General features: G+C 37.9%; 1 protein-coding gene across 1 annotated transcript; it reads right to left on the bottom strand.

Annotated features, from left to right (window-relative positions):
* Positions 1-17635: 17635 nt before the first annotated feature.
* Positions 17636-18552, bottom strand: LOC120169330. Its single transcript, XM_039177501.1, has 2 exons — positions 18066-18552; positions 17636-17964 (listed from the first exon to the last, which is right to left on the bottom strand). The coding sequence occupies exons 1-2, from the start codon at positions 18550-18552 to the stop codon at positions 17636-17638; spliced, it is 816 nt and encodes a 271-aa protein (XP_039033432.1).
* Between the last annotated feature and the right edge of the window lie 339 nt (positions 18553-18891).

Below are 18891 nucleotides of genomic sequence, written 5' to 3'. Positions count from 1 at the left end.
GATTAATTTTTTATATATGAGTTTCCAATACCATTAGAGAAAATTAATTTAGCATTTTGTGTGCTTAAAATCAGATTTTAGCATTTTTGGTGCAGAGGGAATCGATACCCCCTTGAAGGGGAACTGATTCCCCCTTTGAAGGGGAATCGATACCCCCTGAGAGTTCTAGTTTTATCGGGCAGAACCCTTATGTTTTGCTCAAAACCCTCTTCTCTTCTTTCTTCACGCAAATAACTCTCTCCATCTCTCAAATCTCCATTTTGCCTCAAAACAACGTTTTTAATCGGAATTCTCAAATATCATCTCCTAAACCTATTGGAATCATCAAAATCGTGCAAACTTCATCTAATCTCACTCAAATCCGAAATTCTTCAAGGTATTTTTCTAAAACTTCTATTTCATCAATTTTTGAACATAGAACTAGTTTTAATTAGTTCTAGGTCGAACTTTAGATCGGGCATTGATTATTTAGTGATTAGAAACTAGATTCTAAAACTAATTTTATCAAAAACACAAGATTTTTCCAAAATTCTGAAAATTTTCGAAATTAAAAAAAAATGTTGTGTTTTGATTTAATTATGTTGTAATCATAAAAACTATATGTATATTATCTCTCAAAACCTTATTTTTCAATAGTTTTTCAAAAACTTTGCCCATTAGGATTGGTATAGAGAACCTTGAAATATTGAGGACTCAATTTAGTTTTGGGATTGATTATTTTGCATACATGTGTTTTAAAAATTGCAGGTTACTCTTTCCATTCCGATTACCTTAAATCATGTCACACAAACGTTCTAGGGCCTCCTCTAGTCGTTCTAACCAACCTCCAAACTCACCTCCAAATCCTCCACCTATCCCACAAATTCCTATTCCTAATCCCGTTGATCCAAAAATGACCATTCGCAATTCTTGTTTCAATGAACCCGGTCGTAAACAAAATCTCTACTTTAGGTTTTGTCAATACTTTGAATCCTACAAAATCAGGGAAGAACGTATCCCATCTCTTCAAGCCATGCTAGACATCAATTTTCGTTATCTTCCTACTCTTCATGAGTGGAAATTTGACAAACTCTTTGAGCTTGAACCAATTTTCTACCATCAACTTGCTCGTATCTTCTACTCTAATGCCGTTTGCATTAAAAACTGAGAGAAAACCTTAACCATAGGGATCCGATCCTATCTTCTAGGATGATTCTTTCATCTTAACTCGAAATCCATTGCCAAAGCATTAGGATTAGATAATGAAGGGTTAGACAATAAAAAACTTATAGTAGGATCTCAGTATAAGCGAAGGGAAAGTGCAAGTGTTCTAGACCTTTATGACCATTTTCTTCACCTAATGATCTCTTGGTGGTTTCGACCATCCGGGGGCTGTTACTCTACTCTTCGCGCCTTAGATCTATTTTGGCTTCATTGTGTCCAAAATAATCACAAAATTAACCTTCCACAAATTATTTTTGCTGAACTTGTTGAAACTGTAAATCTTGTTCCCAATAAGAAATTGTGTTCTTCTTTAGTTTACGTTTGTATTCTTAGTAATCTGTTTAAGAAGGTTGGGCTTAGAGTTGGTCTTGATGCTTCATTTCCCCTCAAAAACCAAATCGATCTATTCTCTTTAACTAAATCGGGATGGAATATCAATGAAGAAACTAGTCTTTGGGTTCGTACCGGTAAGAAACCGCCTGAAGTTAACGACTCTAACGATGAACCAGAACAGCACGAGGAACAAGCACGAGCAGAGGAACAAGCACAACTAGAGGATCAAATGCCTCCATACTTTCAATCCTTTATGGAGACATTCGATTTCCGATATGCTTCCATGGATTCTCGCTTCACTTCTATAGAATCTCATTAATCCACAATGGGAGCTCAACAATTGGAAATTCTCCGGGAGATGCGCACAAACAACTCTTCTATGAATGAACGCATTGATGCACTCTCACATGAGATGGCCGCTATACGAGCTCATTTTCCTCCTCCCGATCCTCCTACGGATGTTTGATTATGTGTTATGCTTTAGTACTTTGAACTTAAAGCTTATTGTTTCAACATTTTGAATGTTTTTGGGTTGTTTTTACTTTGGTTGTTGGATATTTGAACTAATTTGATGAATTATGGATGTTTGAACTTATATTTCTATATATTTGGTTTGGTTAAATTTATTATTGCATCATTTACATCAATTAGATATATGACCAATTTTGCCATGTCACATTGTTTATGAATATTGATTATGAAGCTAATGGCTAACGTTTCTCTTGATTGTGTTCTTAGCAGATTAAGCTATATCTATTATAATCAATTGGCTAAATATTTTTCAAAACCTTGTTTAGAGTTCTTTTAAAAAGTCTTTTTGATTTAACAAAAAGGGGGAGAAATGTTAAAGTGAGAAGTGTTAGAGTAAGTGGGAGTAATTTCAAACTTGATTTATTTCAAACATGATTTCAAAATAAAATCTTAAAATTACTAAAATGTTTTGTTATATCAAAAAGGGGGAGATTGTTGAAAACATTTTGATATTTCGATATAACAAATTAAGTTAAATGAATTTTAAGATTTTCCAAAAAGACTTTAAGTATATTCGATATAATTATTCGAATATCAAAATATTACTCCAAATCTTTCAAATGTCATTTTTAATCCTTACTCAAGTGTAAAATTAAGTTTTAATCTTAAAATAATTTCAAAACAATTTTACAAAATATTTCAAACCATTTCAAAGCCAAAAATTCCAGATTGCTCAGAGGGAACCGATTCCCCCCAAGGGGGTACCGATTCCCCCTGAATGGTTTGGCTCCGAGAAAAACAGAATGCTCGGAGGGAATCGATTCCCCCCTGTTTAACGGTCGAAATATTTGAATTTTACACTTAGGGAACCGATTCCCCATGAGGGGGTACCGATCCCTCCCCCACGCTCCAAGCAGAAATATTAATTGTTTTCACACTTAAACGGCTCCAATAACTTCATTAATGATTCCCAACATTCAGAAGTGATTCAAGGTGTATTTAAACAAGCTTAGAAGCCATTGATCAATAACAAGAAACAACAAGCAACTACAATCAAGATAGAATCAAAGAGAAAGCATCAAACCTCAAGTTTGAGCATTTCAAGCCTATTTTCATTCGATATTCATTTTGCTTTCAAGAACACTAATTGTACTTAATTGTATTCATTCTTGAGTGTTCTTTTCTTTGTACTAGAATTGTGCAAACAATCTACCTTGTGAGGATTTCCTTGTAAGTTTGTAAATTTGTATTGTTCTCTTTGGGAGAGAGTGTTCTCAAGAATTTGGGGCATAATTCTTGAGGGTTTGTAAGGTTACTCTTTGTCCTCAAAAGAAAGACAAATTAGTGAATTTGTGGAAAATCCTTAGTGTAGATAGCTAAGGTAGTGGACGTAGACTTTGGTTGAGAAAGTCGAACCACTCTAAATCGCTGTGTAATTACTTTCAATTTTTTGCAAAAGCTTCCACCAAATTTTTAATTGCCAATTCACCCCCTCTTGGCCGATTCCGTCAATCGATTAACTCAACACAATGTTGCAAGCCTAGTGAGTTATAACTGTGAGCTAGAATTCATGTACATTAAACAATTTTTTTCCGTTGAAAGAAGCTTTCTTCAGCTTTTCTTTTCTTCAAGAATTTTTTTCCATCTTGTTCTTCATCTTTACTATCATTCTTCTTCACTTATTCAGACAATCTTTTTTTTGGAAGCAAGGCGGTTAAGCTACGAGCTCCCAAGTGTAATCTGAAGCCTCTCTTGGGCAAGAAAACACCCTATTTTTTCTGGTCAATGAGAACAAGGCTGTTAAACTCTTGACTCTCCCCAGATATTTTCTACTATGGACACTTGGTTGTTAAGCTTCAAGTTCCAACTACCTTGGAGAAGAAGCAACATATAACGAAGAATACAAATATTCAACAATTGAGCGATCAATGCAATGTCATAGTATCCATTTCCAGCATTCAACATCAACTTACAAAGAACTTGTCCTCACAAACCTGTCAACATTTGTTTCCAACCAGCAGTGTATAACATAATAATAACATCACTAAAGCATTTAGCTAAACACATTGGAGGCGCATTTGTTTGTAATGACATTTTGCGAACTGCTGAAGATGACTTGTTGGCTGATTGGAACTCTGTAAAGAAGGAAGAGGGTGACCATATTGCTGATAAGTCCAAGAATGAAACATCACATCGTTTGTCTGTTGGTGGGGCTGTATCCTATGAAAATAGAAGAGAAACAGATGTTCAACACTATTCTCAAAAAGCAACTGAGGAAGAGTCGAATGATGTAGCATCCCCAACTCCAAGTGGGACTGATAGTCATTCCACAAGGGCAGCAAGGCCAAAAAGGAAAGAGAGCGTGAGCAAGGAAACCACATCCTCTGTTGATGATGTCTCTAAAGCGACAAGTGATTCGAAAGCAAAAACAAATAGACAACCACGAGAAGAGATTGCTATTGTGCTTTTCAGCGAGGATAATGCTCCAGTTGATGTAGATGAAAAATGCAAAGGAATCCAATTCGAGACAACTGTCTTATAAGAAAAGGAGAGGTCGGGGAAAAGTTCTTGAGAATGATAGAACGAAAACCTCAACCAAGAATGACGACGAGGAAGTGATTGGATCACCAAAGTCAGTGAAGCCAAACAAATCCAAAAAAGGCAGCAAATGACTACAACCTATGATTGTTTCATAGATCGATGAGAATGAAAGCAACTCGTAGTAGAAGCAACAGAAAAATGACAACAAAACTGGAGATCGGAAAAAATCTACAAACTCTGCAGTAGCAACGACGTGAGAGTAAAGGAACTCAATCGTCGGCGCAACGGTGGAAGAGAAAATGACGCCAAGATCTTTTAGCGAATGATACCATGTGAGAGAGGGGCCATCGATGACAAGGTGTACATGAGAAGAGATGAGCAGCAAGAAATTGTGTTTTACTAAAAAATGTGAAGATGAATTACAAAAAACGCTTGAGTCTTCAACCCATTACAAAGAGTACTTATATAGAAGCACTAAACCAAGTTTAACAACTTGATCTAACAAACTAACCAACCTTTAACAAGCTCAGCTAATTTTGACTAAACCAATACCAACTAATTACATTCTATTATATTATATATCTAACAATCACTTCCACCGGAGCATCTTGGAACCGAAGACACTCATAAGAGGTCCTATCTGCTAGTTTCGCCATATCCTCGGCCAATCGATTTCTATCTCGTTGAACGTGTTGAAACCTCACTATCCAATTCCTGTGCACTAACTCAGCAACGTGATGAAGAAGACCAATTCTATAGTTTCCAGTTTGCAGCTTATCCAACACCCTAAAAGCTCCATACTATCTACTTCAATAATTACGTTAGAACTTCCAATTTCCCATGCACATGACAATCCCGTATAAACACCCCAGATTTCTACTTCAAACACCGAACAAAGTCCAATAAACTTTGCGAAACCCAGCAATCAGTCCCCCAAATGATTACGCAACACAGTTCTGCATGAAGACATACCGGATTCACGGCACCGAGCCCCATCTGAGTTCATTTTCACCCAGCCCTCCGGTGGAAAACTCCACACCCGTGGCCCCACAATTGGCCGTCTTGAGGGACCTTGATGGATCCGATTCATATCCAACGCTCGACAAGTGAGATCTACAAGCTGTCTGCATTTAATCAAGATAGGACGAGTGTCCACAGCTGGATTGTTAAACGTAACCTCATTCCGAGGTAACCAAGTGTTCCAGACTATTGCTCCAAACATAATATCCCAATTTTCCTTTTCAATTACAAACCCCGAGGCATCTTCAAGGTTCATACTAATTCAGTCATGTAATTCCATGTTGAGAAGCTCGGTCAACTTTTCTACTTTAACCACGGCAGACCAAACCGAGACAGCCGCAATGCATCCCCTCACCACATGATTGATATCTTCTACCGGGGCATTATATATTGAGCAGCTACTATCCCAAGCATAGTGCTGCCTAACTCGTTCGGCATTCGTCATCACCCGACCTTGTCCAATTAACCACAAAAACATTCTAATCTTTTGAAGGCCACAGGTTTTATTAATAGTAGACCATAATGGCTTTTCATTGCCTCTGTGATCCTCAATGATACTCTCATACGCCGATCGAATTGTGAATCGTCTATCCTCTCGAAGACTCCAGCCCAACTCAAGGACCTTTTTTAGCCACTAAAGACATCAAAATATGAAGAGGAAGAAAGGGTTCAATGCGATTCCACTTTCAGTTCCCCTCCTGATCAACCATGTCCGCAACCATCATTCGTTGCATTCCAATCGCACCATTCGAGGTAACATGATTAATTAAAGGACCATAATCATCAAGCCACTCGTCGAACCAAAAGTTAACATTCTGCCTGTTTCCCACACATCATCGAATTTGCTTACGAACATCTTCCCATACAAGCGTCAACCCTTGCTAAAGTTTAGAGTAATTAGATCTTCGAATCCCATCTGGAACAACATCCACACATATATTTTTGGATCGTAGAAAACGCACCAATAGCTAATCCTTTTTCGCAAAAATATTGAACGCAATTTTTCTTAAGAAAAACATCATTCTGCTTTCCAAGGTTTCGATATCCCAATCCCCTTGTTTTAATTGGACTACACACAGTTTTCCAATTAACTAAATGAACGCCACGATTGTCTCCCGTACCACCTCAAATGAATCTTCTCGTAATTCTCTCAATCTCCAAACAAACACTTTTCGGAATCACCGTCGATTGCATTGAATAAACCTAAATCACTGCTAAAACTGATTTTGCAAGTGTTACTCTTCCCGCAAAAGACAAGGATTTCATAGCCCAACCACTTAGCCATTCAAACAGTGCATGATCTGACGGATAAGTGAAACAGGTAATCCCAAATCACATAAAGTGTCTTCATTGAATGCCATTCTAACCGATTGTGTAACACCCTAAATCCGATTGGGCCTAAAGTGTTACATTGGGCTATCGAGGTAACCCTTGATTTTCAAAACCTGTTCGTTTCTTCTCAAATGTACTTAATATATCATAATTAAAACATAAATATTGTTATAAAATCATTTACAAAACCAATGTTCCTTGACACATAATTTAAAATCAAAATAATATAACTTTAAGCTTAAATAAACTTTTGATTTTAAATAAATTGAATAGTAGTATGAATACATACGCCCACTAAACTATGGTATAATACTCTAAAGGGGATGTTGGAAGTCCTACTGTCATGGTGCTCCATGAATTGCTCATGCTGCTAACCTGCAAACGGAAAACATCTAAAGGGTAAGATTACAAAACCCAACAATATAATTGCTAATCTAAAGCAACATAATAATTTCATAAACCCAAGCATGCTGAAGACATGATACTAAGCAATATGTACATACATGATCTGGATCAAGTGTTTCCTACTTAAGGCTTTGTCGTTCTATCTATGAGGTGGGATCTCTAACCCTAATATATGAATATGCTACGCATTATCTAAATGTGATACTGGTTCTATTGTGCATTATCTGAATGTAATATTGACTCTATTATGACTCATACACTAGTTGAGGTAGGCACCATGGTGCGGCTGAGGGGCTGTATCTCAGAGCTCACGCACCCCTCTATCCTACCTCAATACCCTCGAGTACTTGAGGTGAGATCCAAAGTTGCATCAAAAATGTACTCCCGACCCCTCAGATATATGGGGTGGGATCTAAAATTGCATCGAAAACGTATACCCCACCAACTTACTCTATCGAGTCTTGGGGCATTTGCGCCCAGTTGGCAAAAGAAGTGTCTTGGCATTGATTGGTATATACCTGGATAGACTGACAAACAAGAAAATTTCCCTACTGCTAAAGTAACTCAGGTGTTCTGGTTGTTTCTCGAGTGTCACACAAAGGCTAGTTTTATGACATCCTAATTGTTACTAATATTGTTTTTGTTTCTAGCTATTCTGAGTTATCACTGATCTCGTTTACTATTCACCCTAGTTGTTAACTAACTCGTTCTCTACTTTAGAACGTTATGTGAGGAATTACTAATAGTTTATTTCTAATATTCTGTACGGGCCTGGTTATTCTCTATTTAGGGGTATTTTAGTCATTTTCTAACTATGGGGAAGTCTCAACGCGATTTGAGACTACTAGATAGGGTTTTAATTGGATCGATATCTAACTTGGGTTCATTTCTAGGTAGCGATGCTCTATTCGATATTCCTAATCTTTCCCTTAATTCACCCTCAAATTAAAAGAATAATTGTACGTCTAACACTCTTGGTCATTCATGTACTATACGACACTACTGTCTCATAATCTGATTACTTGGTCGTACCCCTCGTCGGTATACTCTGTGTACTGATCCTCCATCCATATATGTATGTTACATGCTTACTGAAGATACTTGGATGCGTTACGTCTGCTATGGTTACTCTGGTTGTAACCCACTCCTATGAGTGTCTCTGGGCCCCTTGGGCCATTTACGTCCCTCTTGGACTAAACTTTATCCTTACGGGCCATCTCCAGCTCTTACGAACCATAATCGAGTCGAATCTGATAATCTGAGGTAGGTAGTATTGATACTCTAGTTGTAGATCAATAACCTAGGGTCAAGTATCAATACCCCTATGAGTATCAGTACCAAAAATACATTTTACTACTGAAATTGGGGCCCGATATCGAGACTAAAACTTTCAATCTCGAGATCGAAGGGGCAGTATCGATACTCCTTTTGCGGTATCGATACTTCTTACCCAAAAACCCTGATTTTCACCCAAATTCATACAACATCAATACTATTCATCCCAATATCGATACTTGAACCTAGAAATGGGTATTTTAGGCTTGAAAAATACCTAAAAATCACACTAAAGGCCATGGTTTGATTCTAAATCATGTACTAATTATGTATGTGGTTATTTAAGGTCTTAAAGTATCATAAAACCACTTTATTTACATCTAAAACATCATCTATGGCATAAATCAAGTTTGAACCCATAAAATGTTCAAATGCACAAATCTTAGCAATTTCTTTAAATTTATGAAAGCTTAATACTCCAAAGGATTAGAAATACACTACCTTGTTGATTGAATCCTGAAATTGAGCTCTATTAGCTAGAAATCATCCCCACTATTATTTGGATAATAAAAACCTTAACTTTCTTTTCCAAACAAAGAACCCATGGCTTGAAAGGTTAAATCCATATTGCTTGATGGATTAAGAACGAAAATTAAACTTGAAAGAGGTGAGAAGTGGCTCGAAAGACATATCTTGGCCTAAAGAATTTGAGGGGGGAAAACAAAATGGAAAATGAGAGAATATAAAAGCTCTCATCCTCAAAATATAGGAATTTCACTGCTAGTCCTCCTCATCTTACTACTATGCAAAATCCCTCTTTATGGCTTATTGGGCCCAAGATTAACCCAATTAAGCCCAACTACTTGAATAATAAATTTTGTGAGGTCCACTTACCTTTCGTGTAAACCTAAAACCACTAACCTGAAAATTAGGGTGTTACAACTTTCCCCTCCTTAAAAGAAATTTCGTCCTCGAAATTAACTTGGTTTAAACGACTTGTCCCTAGGTCAAAACTGAGAAATCTCGAAGGGCTTAATCCTTTTAGAAATTGATTCTCAAGGAAGAAGTCCTCACAATCTGGCATGCTGCTCAAAAACCATAAAACCGATCTACGATTTTTTGAGCTACGCTGAACTTTAAACGAAAACCTTTGACAAACACGATGCTAAGGAAATCACATTCTGACTATCTTACAATGTACGCTCGAAACGTTCCACAAGGATGACGCAACTCTAAGATACACTATTATCACTAAATCCCTTTTATAGTTAACCTCACTCAACCGATTTAATTCACTGTGCAACATGATAACCTCTTTTACCTGTTGGACATAGGTAACTCATCGAGATAAACCTTAAGAATCTTATGGCACTTGTCATACCTATCTCGATATCAACTACTGAAGATATGTTGACAAGTCTCGACCTCCTAACGTTGAGCTCTACGATTCTGCTGCGTAACTCTGATTTAATATCCACCCACGATACCTGATTGATTTTCATTACCTTACGACTTACATATATTTTGCTCGCTTGATCAAGCCTCTAAGGCATTAACAATTGGAAATCAATCACTTGCCAAATGAATTTGACAACATCATACTCTCCCGGAGAGCACGCCTTATAAGGCATAGATCTGGTGCAACCACACTCTAACTAAGGATTCCGAAACTCTGCGTTTGACATTCACTATTGCTTACCATTACTGAGCTATTCTATTACAGCTAACACTGGTCAAATGTAGCTTAACGTATTTGATCAATATGTCTTAAGTACAGAAGTTCTCGGTACTACACAACACTGACTACTACTGTATGTGATATATAGCTCATGCTCTTATACCTATACGAAGATGCCACTGACGAGGCTTAGCTCACTTAGTTGATTCACTTACTATTCAAGTCATAAGATATCCTGGTGATATCTGAGGGTTCATTGCACCTCGAGACTCACAACTCCCTATAACAACTATAGAGGCTGGGTGAAATTTTGGAACTGTTGCATCAGAATGTACGCCAAACTAACTTACTCCTTGCGAGTACTTGGGGCATCTGTTTTTGGTTATCAAATGAAGTGCCTTGGTATTTATTGAGGCATTTTATGAGATTTCTGACAATAGGGTAAACACTATACTAACAAGATATTTTTTAACATGGAATTACTAATTCTCTGTGGGTCGATTGTATGAACCCTCTACTGACAATACGACGACACTCTTTATAGTCTCGTATATGATGAGATGGATGAAAAGTAAGGATACTCTCCTAGAGAACAAGCAAGGGTGAAAGATTTTATGGCTAGACATCTCTTAAAGTTGACCTTTAACTTAACAAGGAACAACCACCTATTCTCCTGACTCTGCATCCCAAAATCCTGAGGTCAGTCCACACTTATGTTAACAACTACCCTATATCGACTATCGGGTTTGATCTAAGCCCTCAATGACTTTCTAAGGTAACCTCATCTATACCACTAAGGTCTACCTAATAACCTCTTAGATCTATACTTTTGGATTCCTTAACTGACATATGATTTGATACATTAACGTATTGACCATTCTTCTCCATAATTTGCCAAGCTAAATAATGAACTGGTCGATCCGCTTCATTATTTTCCTGTATAAGCATGGAACTGACACCTCCCTATGAACATTCTCAAACATATTAAACTACTGGAATCATTTCCCTCAATTGTACTGAGATACTACTACTGGAACTAAGGCAAACTTCACCATAAGTACTAAGGATCCATATACATAACACTTTCTTGAAAAATTTAAAGCACCTTCATTGCTAACTTTTACCTCAGTGCTCGCACTCTGGATACTCCAAACTCTACCGGAGCTTCTAAAGCTCACCACTGATGGTAGGGTTGGTGATCTCCTATAAGACCGTGCAACTCACCTCTAACTCAGATGGAATGATTGAATTGACATCACTCTTCTCTTCTTAGTGGACCTCTAGTCTATTCTACAACTAACTGAAATAGACATACTGATACACAAGTCCTTACACTCAGGGTGCATGACTCACCCAACAAACTCATCTTCGTGCTCTGCTCTGAAACATTCTAAGTGGGTCTGCAGCTAACTGCACACTGATATCCAAATGAATCCCCTCAAGGAACCTCTTGCACTTCAAGGACTTGGTCATAACCGACTCTAGAGCATAACAACTCAACCTAAGAAAGTTACCTCCCATATTTGTACATTGAGTGATCTCACCGAACTAGCTAAAAGAACTGGACTCTCAAATCATCCATATGTACTTCACTAATATACTTGCTTTGAACTCACCTAGAACGGATTCCATGTGGACACCCCTAACTATAGGGCTACTCTTACAGTCTTCAATTGATCGATAGCATCATACTGGAGCAAAACAATGATTCTCTCTAACTTACCCTCTGAGGTAAGATAAAGCTACTTGAAAATCCAATGATCTCTCAAAATCACTGGTTAGCTACAATCAGATAATTATTGCTTGAATTGAAGAAATCGACTGTATGCTACTTCTTTAGCCTTTCTAATGGGGATTCTGTTGGCACTAACGCACCCTAGGTGGTTAACTGAATTGTCTGCGCTCTATGAATAACACCCACTACTTCTGAGAGTGTAAGTTAAACCTCTAAAAAAGCTTGCCCTTGCGACGCCCACTCTTTATGCGACACCAAAATTGTTACCTTGGCAGAAATCCATTAATGACTTTACTGTATCTGAGAGGCTCGCCTCTCTATCTGATTCTCTGAATTATGATTGAAGTTATATGTCATCACCAATTCTCTAACTTAAGCTTAGGGAGGAAACACCATTAGGATTTCAAACTTATACAAATACTTTTAGTACATAGGGGTATGTATTCACTGAAACCTTATTAATATTGACTATTGGGTCTTAGGACTAACTCAACATGATGCTCTAATACCACTAAATATAACATCCTAAACCTGATTGACCAAAAGTGGCACATAGGGCTACCGAGGTAACCCATGATTTTAAAAACTTGTTCGTTTATTTTCAAACATACTGAATGATATTATAATTAAAACATAATTATTGTTCTAAAATCATTTACAAAACTGGAGTTTCTTTCCGTATAATTTAAAATCAAAATAATACAACTCTGAGTTTAAATACATTGAATACATAAGTAAGGTACTATGAATACTTATGCCCATAAAGCTACGGTATAATACTCTGAAGGGGATACTAGAAGTCCTGCTGCGATGGTGCTCCACGAATTGCCTGTTAACCTGCCAACGTAAAACATACGAAGATTGAGCTTACAAAGCCCATCAGTATAACTGCTAATCTAAAGTAGCATAAAAATTTCATAAACCTAAGTATGTTGAAGACATGGTACTAAGTAGTAGATACATACATTATCTGGATCAAGTACTACCTACTTAAGGCTTAGTCATTTTATCTCTGAGGTGGGGTCTCTAACCCTATTGTCTGAATCTGCTACGCATTATTTAAATGTGATATTGGCTCTACTGTGCATCATTTGAATGCAATACTAACTCTATTGTGACTCATAAACTAGCTGAGATATACATCATGGTACGACTGAGGGGTTGCATCTCGGAGCTCATGTACCTCTCTATCCTATCAGAATACCTTCGAGTACCTAAGGTGAGATTTGGAGCTGCATTGAAAATGTACACCCGACCCCTCAGATATATGGGGTGAGATCTGGAGATGTATCGAAAATGTACACCCATCCAACTTTCTCCGTTGAGTCTTGGGGCATCTGCGCTCAGCTGGCAAAAGAAGTACTTTGGTACTAACTGGTATATACTTGGACATAATGACAAACAAAATAATCGCCTTACTGTTAAAGTAACTTGGATGTCCTGGCTATTTCTCGAGTGTCACACAAAGGCTAGTTTTATAATATCCTAACTATTATTGTTTTTATATGTTACTGTTAATGTTACTGTTATAGCTGTTACTGATATTGTTTCTATTTCTAGTTGTTCTGAGTTATCACTGATCTCATTTACTATTCACCATAACTGTTAACTCACTCGTTCTCTGCTCTAGAACATTATGTGACGAATTACTAATCGTTTTATTTCTGATAATCTGTATAGATCTAGTTATTCGCTACTTAGGGGCATTTTAGTCATTCTCTAACTTGGGGGAAGTCTTAATGCAATTTGAGACTTCACGGTGATTACTGAATTTAATGTCTATTTGCTAGGATTCTAATTAGTTCGATATCTGACTCGGGTTCATTTTTGGGGAGCGATGCTCTATTTGATATTCCTACGCTTTCTCTAAATTCACCCTTAAATTAAAGGAATAATTGTACGTCCAATACTCTTGGTCATTCCTGCGGTATACGATACTGATGTCTCATAATTTGATTACTTGGTCGTACCCCTCATTTGTCTACCCTGCATACTAATCCTCCATCCATATATGTATGTTACACGCTTATTGAAGATACTTGGACGCATTACGCCTGCTATGGTTACTCAGCTTGTAACCCACTCCTATAAGTGTTTCTGGGCCCCTTGGGCCATTTACGTCCATCTCAAACTAAATTTTATCCCTACGGGCCATCCTAAGCTCTTACAAACCTTAATCGGGTCGAATATGATCATTTAATATGGTAGTATCGATACTCTAGCTGTAGTATTGATACCTTAGGGTCAAGTATCGATACCCTATGAGTATTGATACCAAAAATATATTTTGATGCTGAAATTGGGGCCCGGTCTCGAGACTAACATTTTTTGTCTCGAGACTGAAGGGGCAGTATTGATACTCCTTTTATAGTATCAATACTTCCTGTCCAAAAACCCTGATTTTTACCCATATTATACGATATCGATACTGTTCATCCCAGTATCGATACTTGAACTCAGAAATGGGTATTTTAGGCTCAAAAAACACCTAAAAACACACTAAAGGCCATGGTTTGATTCTAAGTCATGTACTAATATTGTGAGTGGTTATTTAGGGTCTTAAAGTATCATAAAAACATTTTCTTTACATATAAAACATCGTTTATGGCATGAATCAAGTTTGAACTCTAAAATGTTCAACTACAAAAATCTTAGCAATTTTTTTGAAATTTATGAATGCTTAATACTCCAAAGTATTAAAAATACACTACCTTGCTGATTGAATCCCGAAATTGAGCTCTTTTAACTATAAATCATCCACACAATTGCTTAGATGAAAAAAAACCCCAACTTTCTCTTGAAAATAAAGAACCCATGACTTGAAAGGTTAAATCCATGTATCATGATGGATTAAGAACGAAAATTAAACTTGAAAGAGGTGAGAAATGGCTAAAAAATTACCTTGGCTTAAGAAACTTGAGGGGAAAGAAGAAAAAAATGGAAAATGAGAGGAATAAAAGGAAATGAGAGAATATAAAAGCTCTCGTCCTAAAAATGGTGAAATTTCACTACTGGTCCTCCTCATCTTCCTACTATGTAAAATCCCTCTTTATGGTTAATTGGGCCCAAGATCAACTCAATTAAGTCCAACTACTTGAATAATAAATTAGGCGGGATCCACTTACCTCTCGGGTAAACCCGAAATACTAGTTTGGAATTTGGGGCGTCAGATCATATGCCTTTTCCAAGACAATTTTGATAATCATCCACCCCTTTTGAACTGTTTTCCGACGCATAGAATGTATTACCTCCTGTGATATTATGATGTTATCTATAATAGATCATCCCGAGACAAAATTTGTCTGATTTTCTGATATCTATTATGGAAGGAGAGGCTTTAACCTATTCACAATTATCTTCGTCACTGCTTTGTAGACCACAATACAAAGTATTTACACCTTCAGAATCAAAACCAGAAGAGTTTGATTAAGATTATCCGTTCAATAGTCATTTTCAAAGATTGCACGAATAAAAGAACAAATCGTATCCCCCACTAAATTCTAATTTTTTTTTGTAGAAAAACAACATGAATCCCATCCAAACCTGATGATTTTGGGGGTTCTATTCTAAAGAAGATAATGCAAACCTCATCCTCTATAATCGATTCAATTAAATTATCCAATTGCCCTTCAACTGAGGAAACAAGTCTCGCTCGTAATTAACAGTTAGCCCCTTTCACTAGTTAATAAGCGACGAAAAAAATTCACTGCTAATTCTTGTAATTCATTATCTTCAGAACACAAGTCACCATCTTCATTTTTAACAGCCCTAATCATATTCCTCCGCCGTTTAGCCAAAACCGATGCATAGAAGAATTTAGTATTACGAGCGCCACCGATTATCCAGTTTGAATAAGCTTTTTGACTCCAAAAACTCTCCTCTTGCTCCAATACCACATCTAACTCTGCTCGCAACTACGTCTCCAAATCTCTCAGAAACTCTAAATCATACCTTGCAAGAGCCCGTTCAATTCCCCGAATACTTGCAATCAACAATTTATTTCTTTTCCCAATATGGCCAAAAACCTTCCCATTCCAAACTGTCACATTCTCCACAAAATCATTCAAATTTGTCTCCAGATTCTCTTGGCTCTTATATATAGACTGGAGAAAATCCTGAAACTACAGGTGGTCCTACCAAGCAACAATATATCGAAAAGGATGATTATTCAGTCGGTCAATTACGGGTTGGCTCTTGTACATAAGTGGGTGATGATCAGAACCCAAACGATCTAAGTGCATAACCTGGGAGTTTGGAAAAACCTCACAAAATTGCCCATTTGCCAAACAACGATCAAGTCTCTGAGATAGCGAACTCCTTGACCACGTAAATAGGGGTCTCTGATAGCCTAAATCCACTAAAAATGCTTCCTAAATGAACTCCACAAAGTGTTTACTTCCCAATCTCGCATGTCAAGCTCCCCCATCTTTTCCTCCGAAGTAGAAATTAGCTGACCCTTATTCCCATATGTAATGGGGTAAGGGGAGGTAGGATAGTAGGCTGCCCTCAATGCCAGGTTGATAGCAGCTTCCGTAGGAGATCTCCGAATTATGAAATGCCCTCTGTGAGACTCGATCCCACCTTGTGTTCTACCAACCGAGCTGGATGGTCATTTCTTTTCCTCCGAAGTAGAAATAGAATTAAATCCCCTTGATAACCAAGGCACTTCATCCCCAGGATTAATATCAACTAACGTATGCCAAAGATGCTTCCTCACTAATCTATACGGACTAGCGTACACTAACGTCAGATGAATCCAATAATTATGATTTTGATACAGAAAATGACAGTGAACAAACTGGTTAGCAATAGTCATGACTTCCATTTCAACCAGATTGTTCCACATCACCCAAATACCACCGCTAAAGCCCCTCGCTTCAACACGAAAATAATAAGGATACTTCAATTTGGACACCACTCTATCCGCTGATCTGGGGTTCAAACAAGGCTACCAACTCTGGTTTAGAATATATCACCGCAGAACAAAAAATACGACGAAAAGTGGGGCTAGCCACCCCTTGGCAATTCCAAAACATGTAATTTATATATATAAAAAAAACAAACCACACTCTAGTCATGCAACATTTCTTCTGGGTCATCCTCCTCCCCAGAAGCATCCATGTCTTCATCGTCAGTGATCAAACCTGCTTCAGCTAAATGGGCAGCAGTCTGAGTATCCAATCGATGGTTTTCGTCCTACCCCATCCTGCCAAGTTGCTGAATGAAACCATGAATCCAATCCTGAACCTTAATTGTTTGACCACCATGGGAATCATTAAGATTTGGTATCCCCAACTTGAAACTACCTTTGCTCGCAATCTGGATTCCTTTAGTGTGAGCGTGATTTTTCTGGTTTCCTAACCCCACACCAGCACAATTATCCTCAACTACAGCTACAACATTATGTTTCCCTGGGATATTCCTCACCGAGTTTTGAACCACTTTAATCTGCTGACCAACCATGGATGGTAATACCTTGATATTATCCATTTTGGTACTCTTAATTGCCTTCTTTTTTGTGAGTTTAAGGCTAAGTAAGCAGCATTTAAATTAAAAGCTTATGTCAGTTTCGAACTTGATGCTCCCCCATCTACTGTCTTTCCTTTGAGCCCCTGTGTTTATCCATCTGCTCATCAACTATTTCAGACCCCCTCCATTACCTTAATGTTCTCTTGCTCCCCATCAGGATTTTCATTAACGAGCGCAACAAATATCGAGTTTTTCTTTCCTCCAACAGATTTTTCCGTGCGTGCATTCCTTCTCTCATCCATTTTCGGCTTTCTCTTCATTTTCTCTACCACCATCCAAGGAACATACAAGTCTTCTCCTCGTGATTCAAAGATTTGCCTAGAAATGGTTCTTTCCACCAGATTATATGTACTCAACACGCCCTCGGTGGCATCCTTCGACTTACCACAATTCTCCCTCGTATAGCCATAAATTCCACAAGAATAGCAGATATTGACTAACCCTTCATTCTTAAGCTTTTGAATAAAACCATGTATCCCAATGCACGACTTCAACGATTTATTCAAATCCACTAGCATTACGAGCCTCGCAACTTTCTCCTACCTCCAGCTTGAGTATTATAGTTCACCTTCACTACGGTTCCAACCGCTTCTGCAATCTTTATGAATAGATCTTTGGAATAATATCGATATGGCAATCCTGGCAATCGAACCCAAACAATTGTATGAGAGGGATGTTTCTCCGACGTCAAAAACGAACGGCTCCAAGGTTGGACCGTTAAATAACTGCCATATTTCGTCCATGGTCCTTCGGTAAAAGCTTTAGTATAATCTGCATTATTCAAAAACTTAGCAATGTAGTAGTTATTGTCAAGATGCACAAGTTGCACGTCTCCAACCGGTTTCCATAGGGTCAAGAACCTAGACAAAATAGCTTTGTATCCTATCGGCCAGTCAAGTAATCGAACTACCAATACCCTATTTATGCTTTGGTCAATCTTTTCATGCACCCTCTTAGAGAAACAGACCGTAGTTATCGACCCCGAGTTGTCTATAATGAAATCTTCATCCAATACTTCCACATTATCCATATCACACAAAAGGCTAGAAGCATTAACATGTCCCTTGCGACACTAACTCCTGAGTGTTCATCAGTCCTTCTAGTTCCATGTCCCTTGCCTCTCCACGGGTTCCCTCATCACCTGTCGGACTTTCATGGCATAGCTTTTTTGCGTCTCGACTCTCCTCAAGCGGTGACCACCGACATTTCAGCACCGACAGATGGGGTTCTTGCACCATCCTCTCCGACGGTCGGCCAACCTGCCCTATAGTCTTCCCTATAGAAGGACTCACGTTAGGGGTAACGCTTGGGTTTTGCGAATTATGCGGAGCTTGCATCTAGGGTTTTTTTTTCCTCTTTTAATTTATTA

The sequence above is a fragment of the Hibiscus syriacus genome, unplaced genomic scaffold (genome assembly GCF_006381635.1).
Source record: "Hibiscus syriacus cultivar Baekdansim isolate YM2019G1 unplaced genomic scaffold, ASM638163v2 tig00111758_pilon, whole genome shotgun sequence".
NCBI classification, from domain to species: domain Eukaryota; kingdom Viridiplantae; phylum Streptophyta; class Magnoliopsida; order Malvales; family Malvaceae; genus Hibiscus; species Hibiscus syriacus.
This window is presented reverse-complemented; position numbering and strand designations above follow the sequence as displayed.

Excerpts from the sequence above, each read along its gene's own strand:
- LOC120169330 (XM_039177501.1), bottom strand. The coding sequence starts at position 18,552 with ATGGATAATGTGGAAGTATTGGATGAAGATTTCATTATAGACAACTCG. Across the intron at positions 17,965-18,065 it reads CTATAATACTCAAGCTGGAG|GGTTAGTCAATATCTGCTAT; the intron begins GTAGGAGAAAGT and ends TTAAGAATGAAG.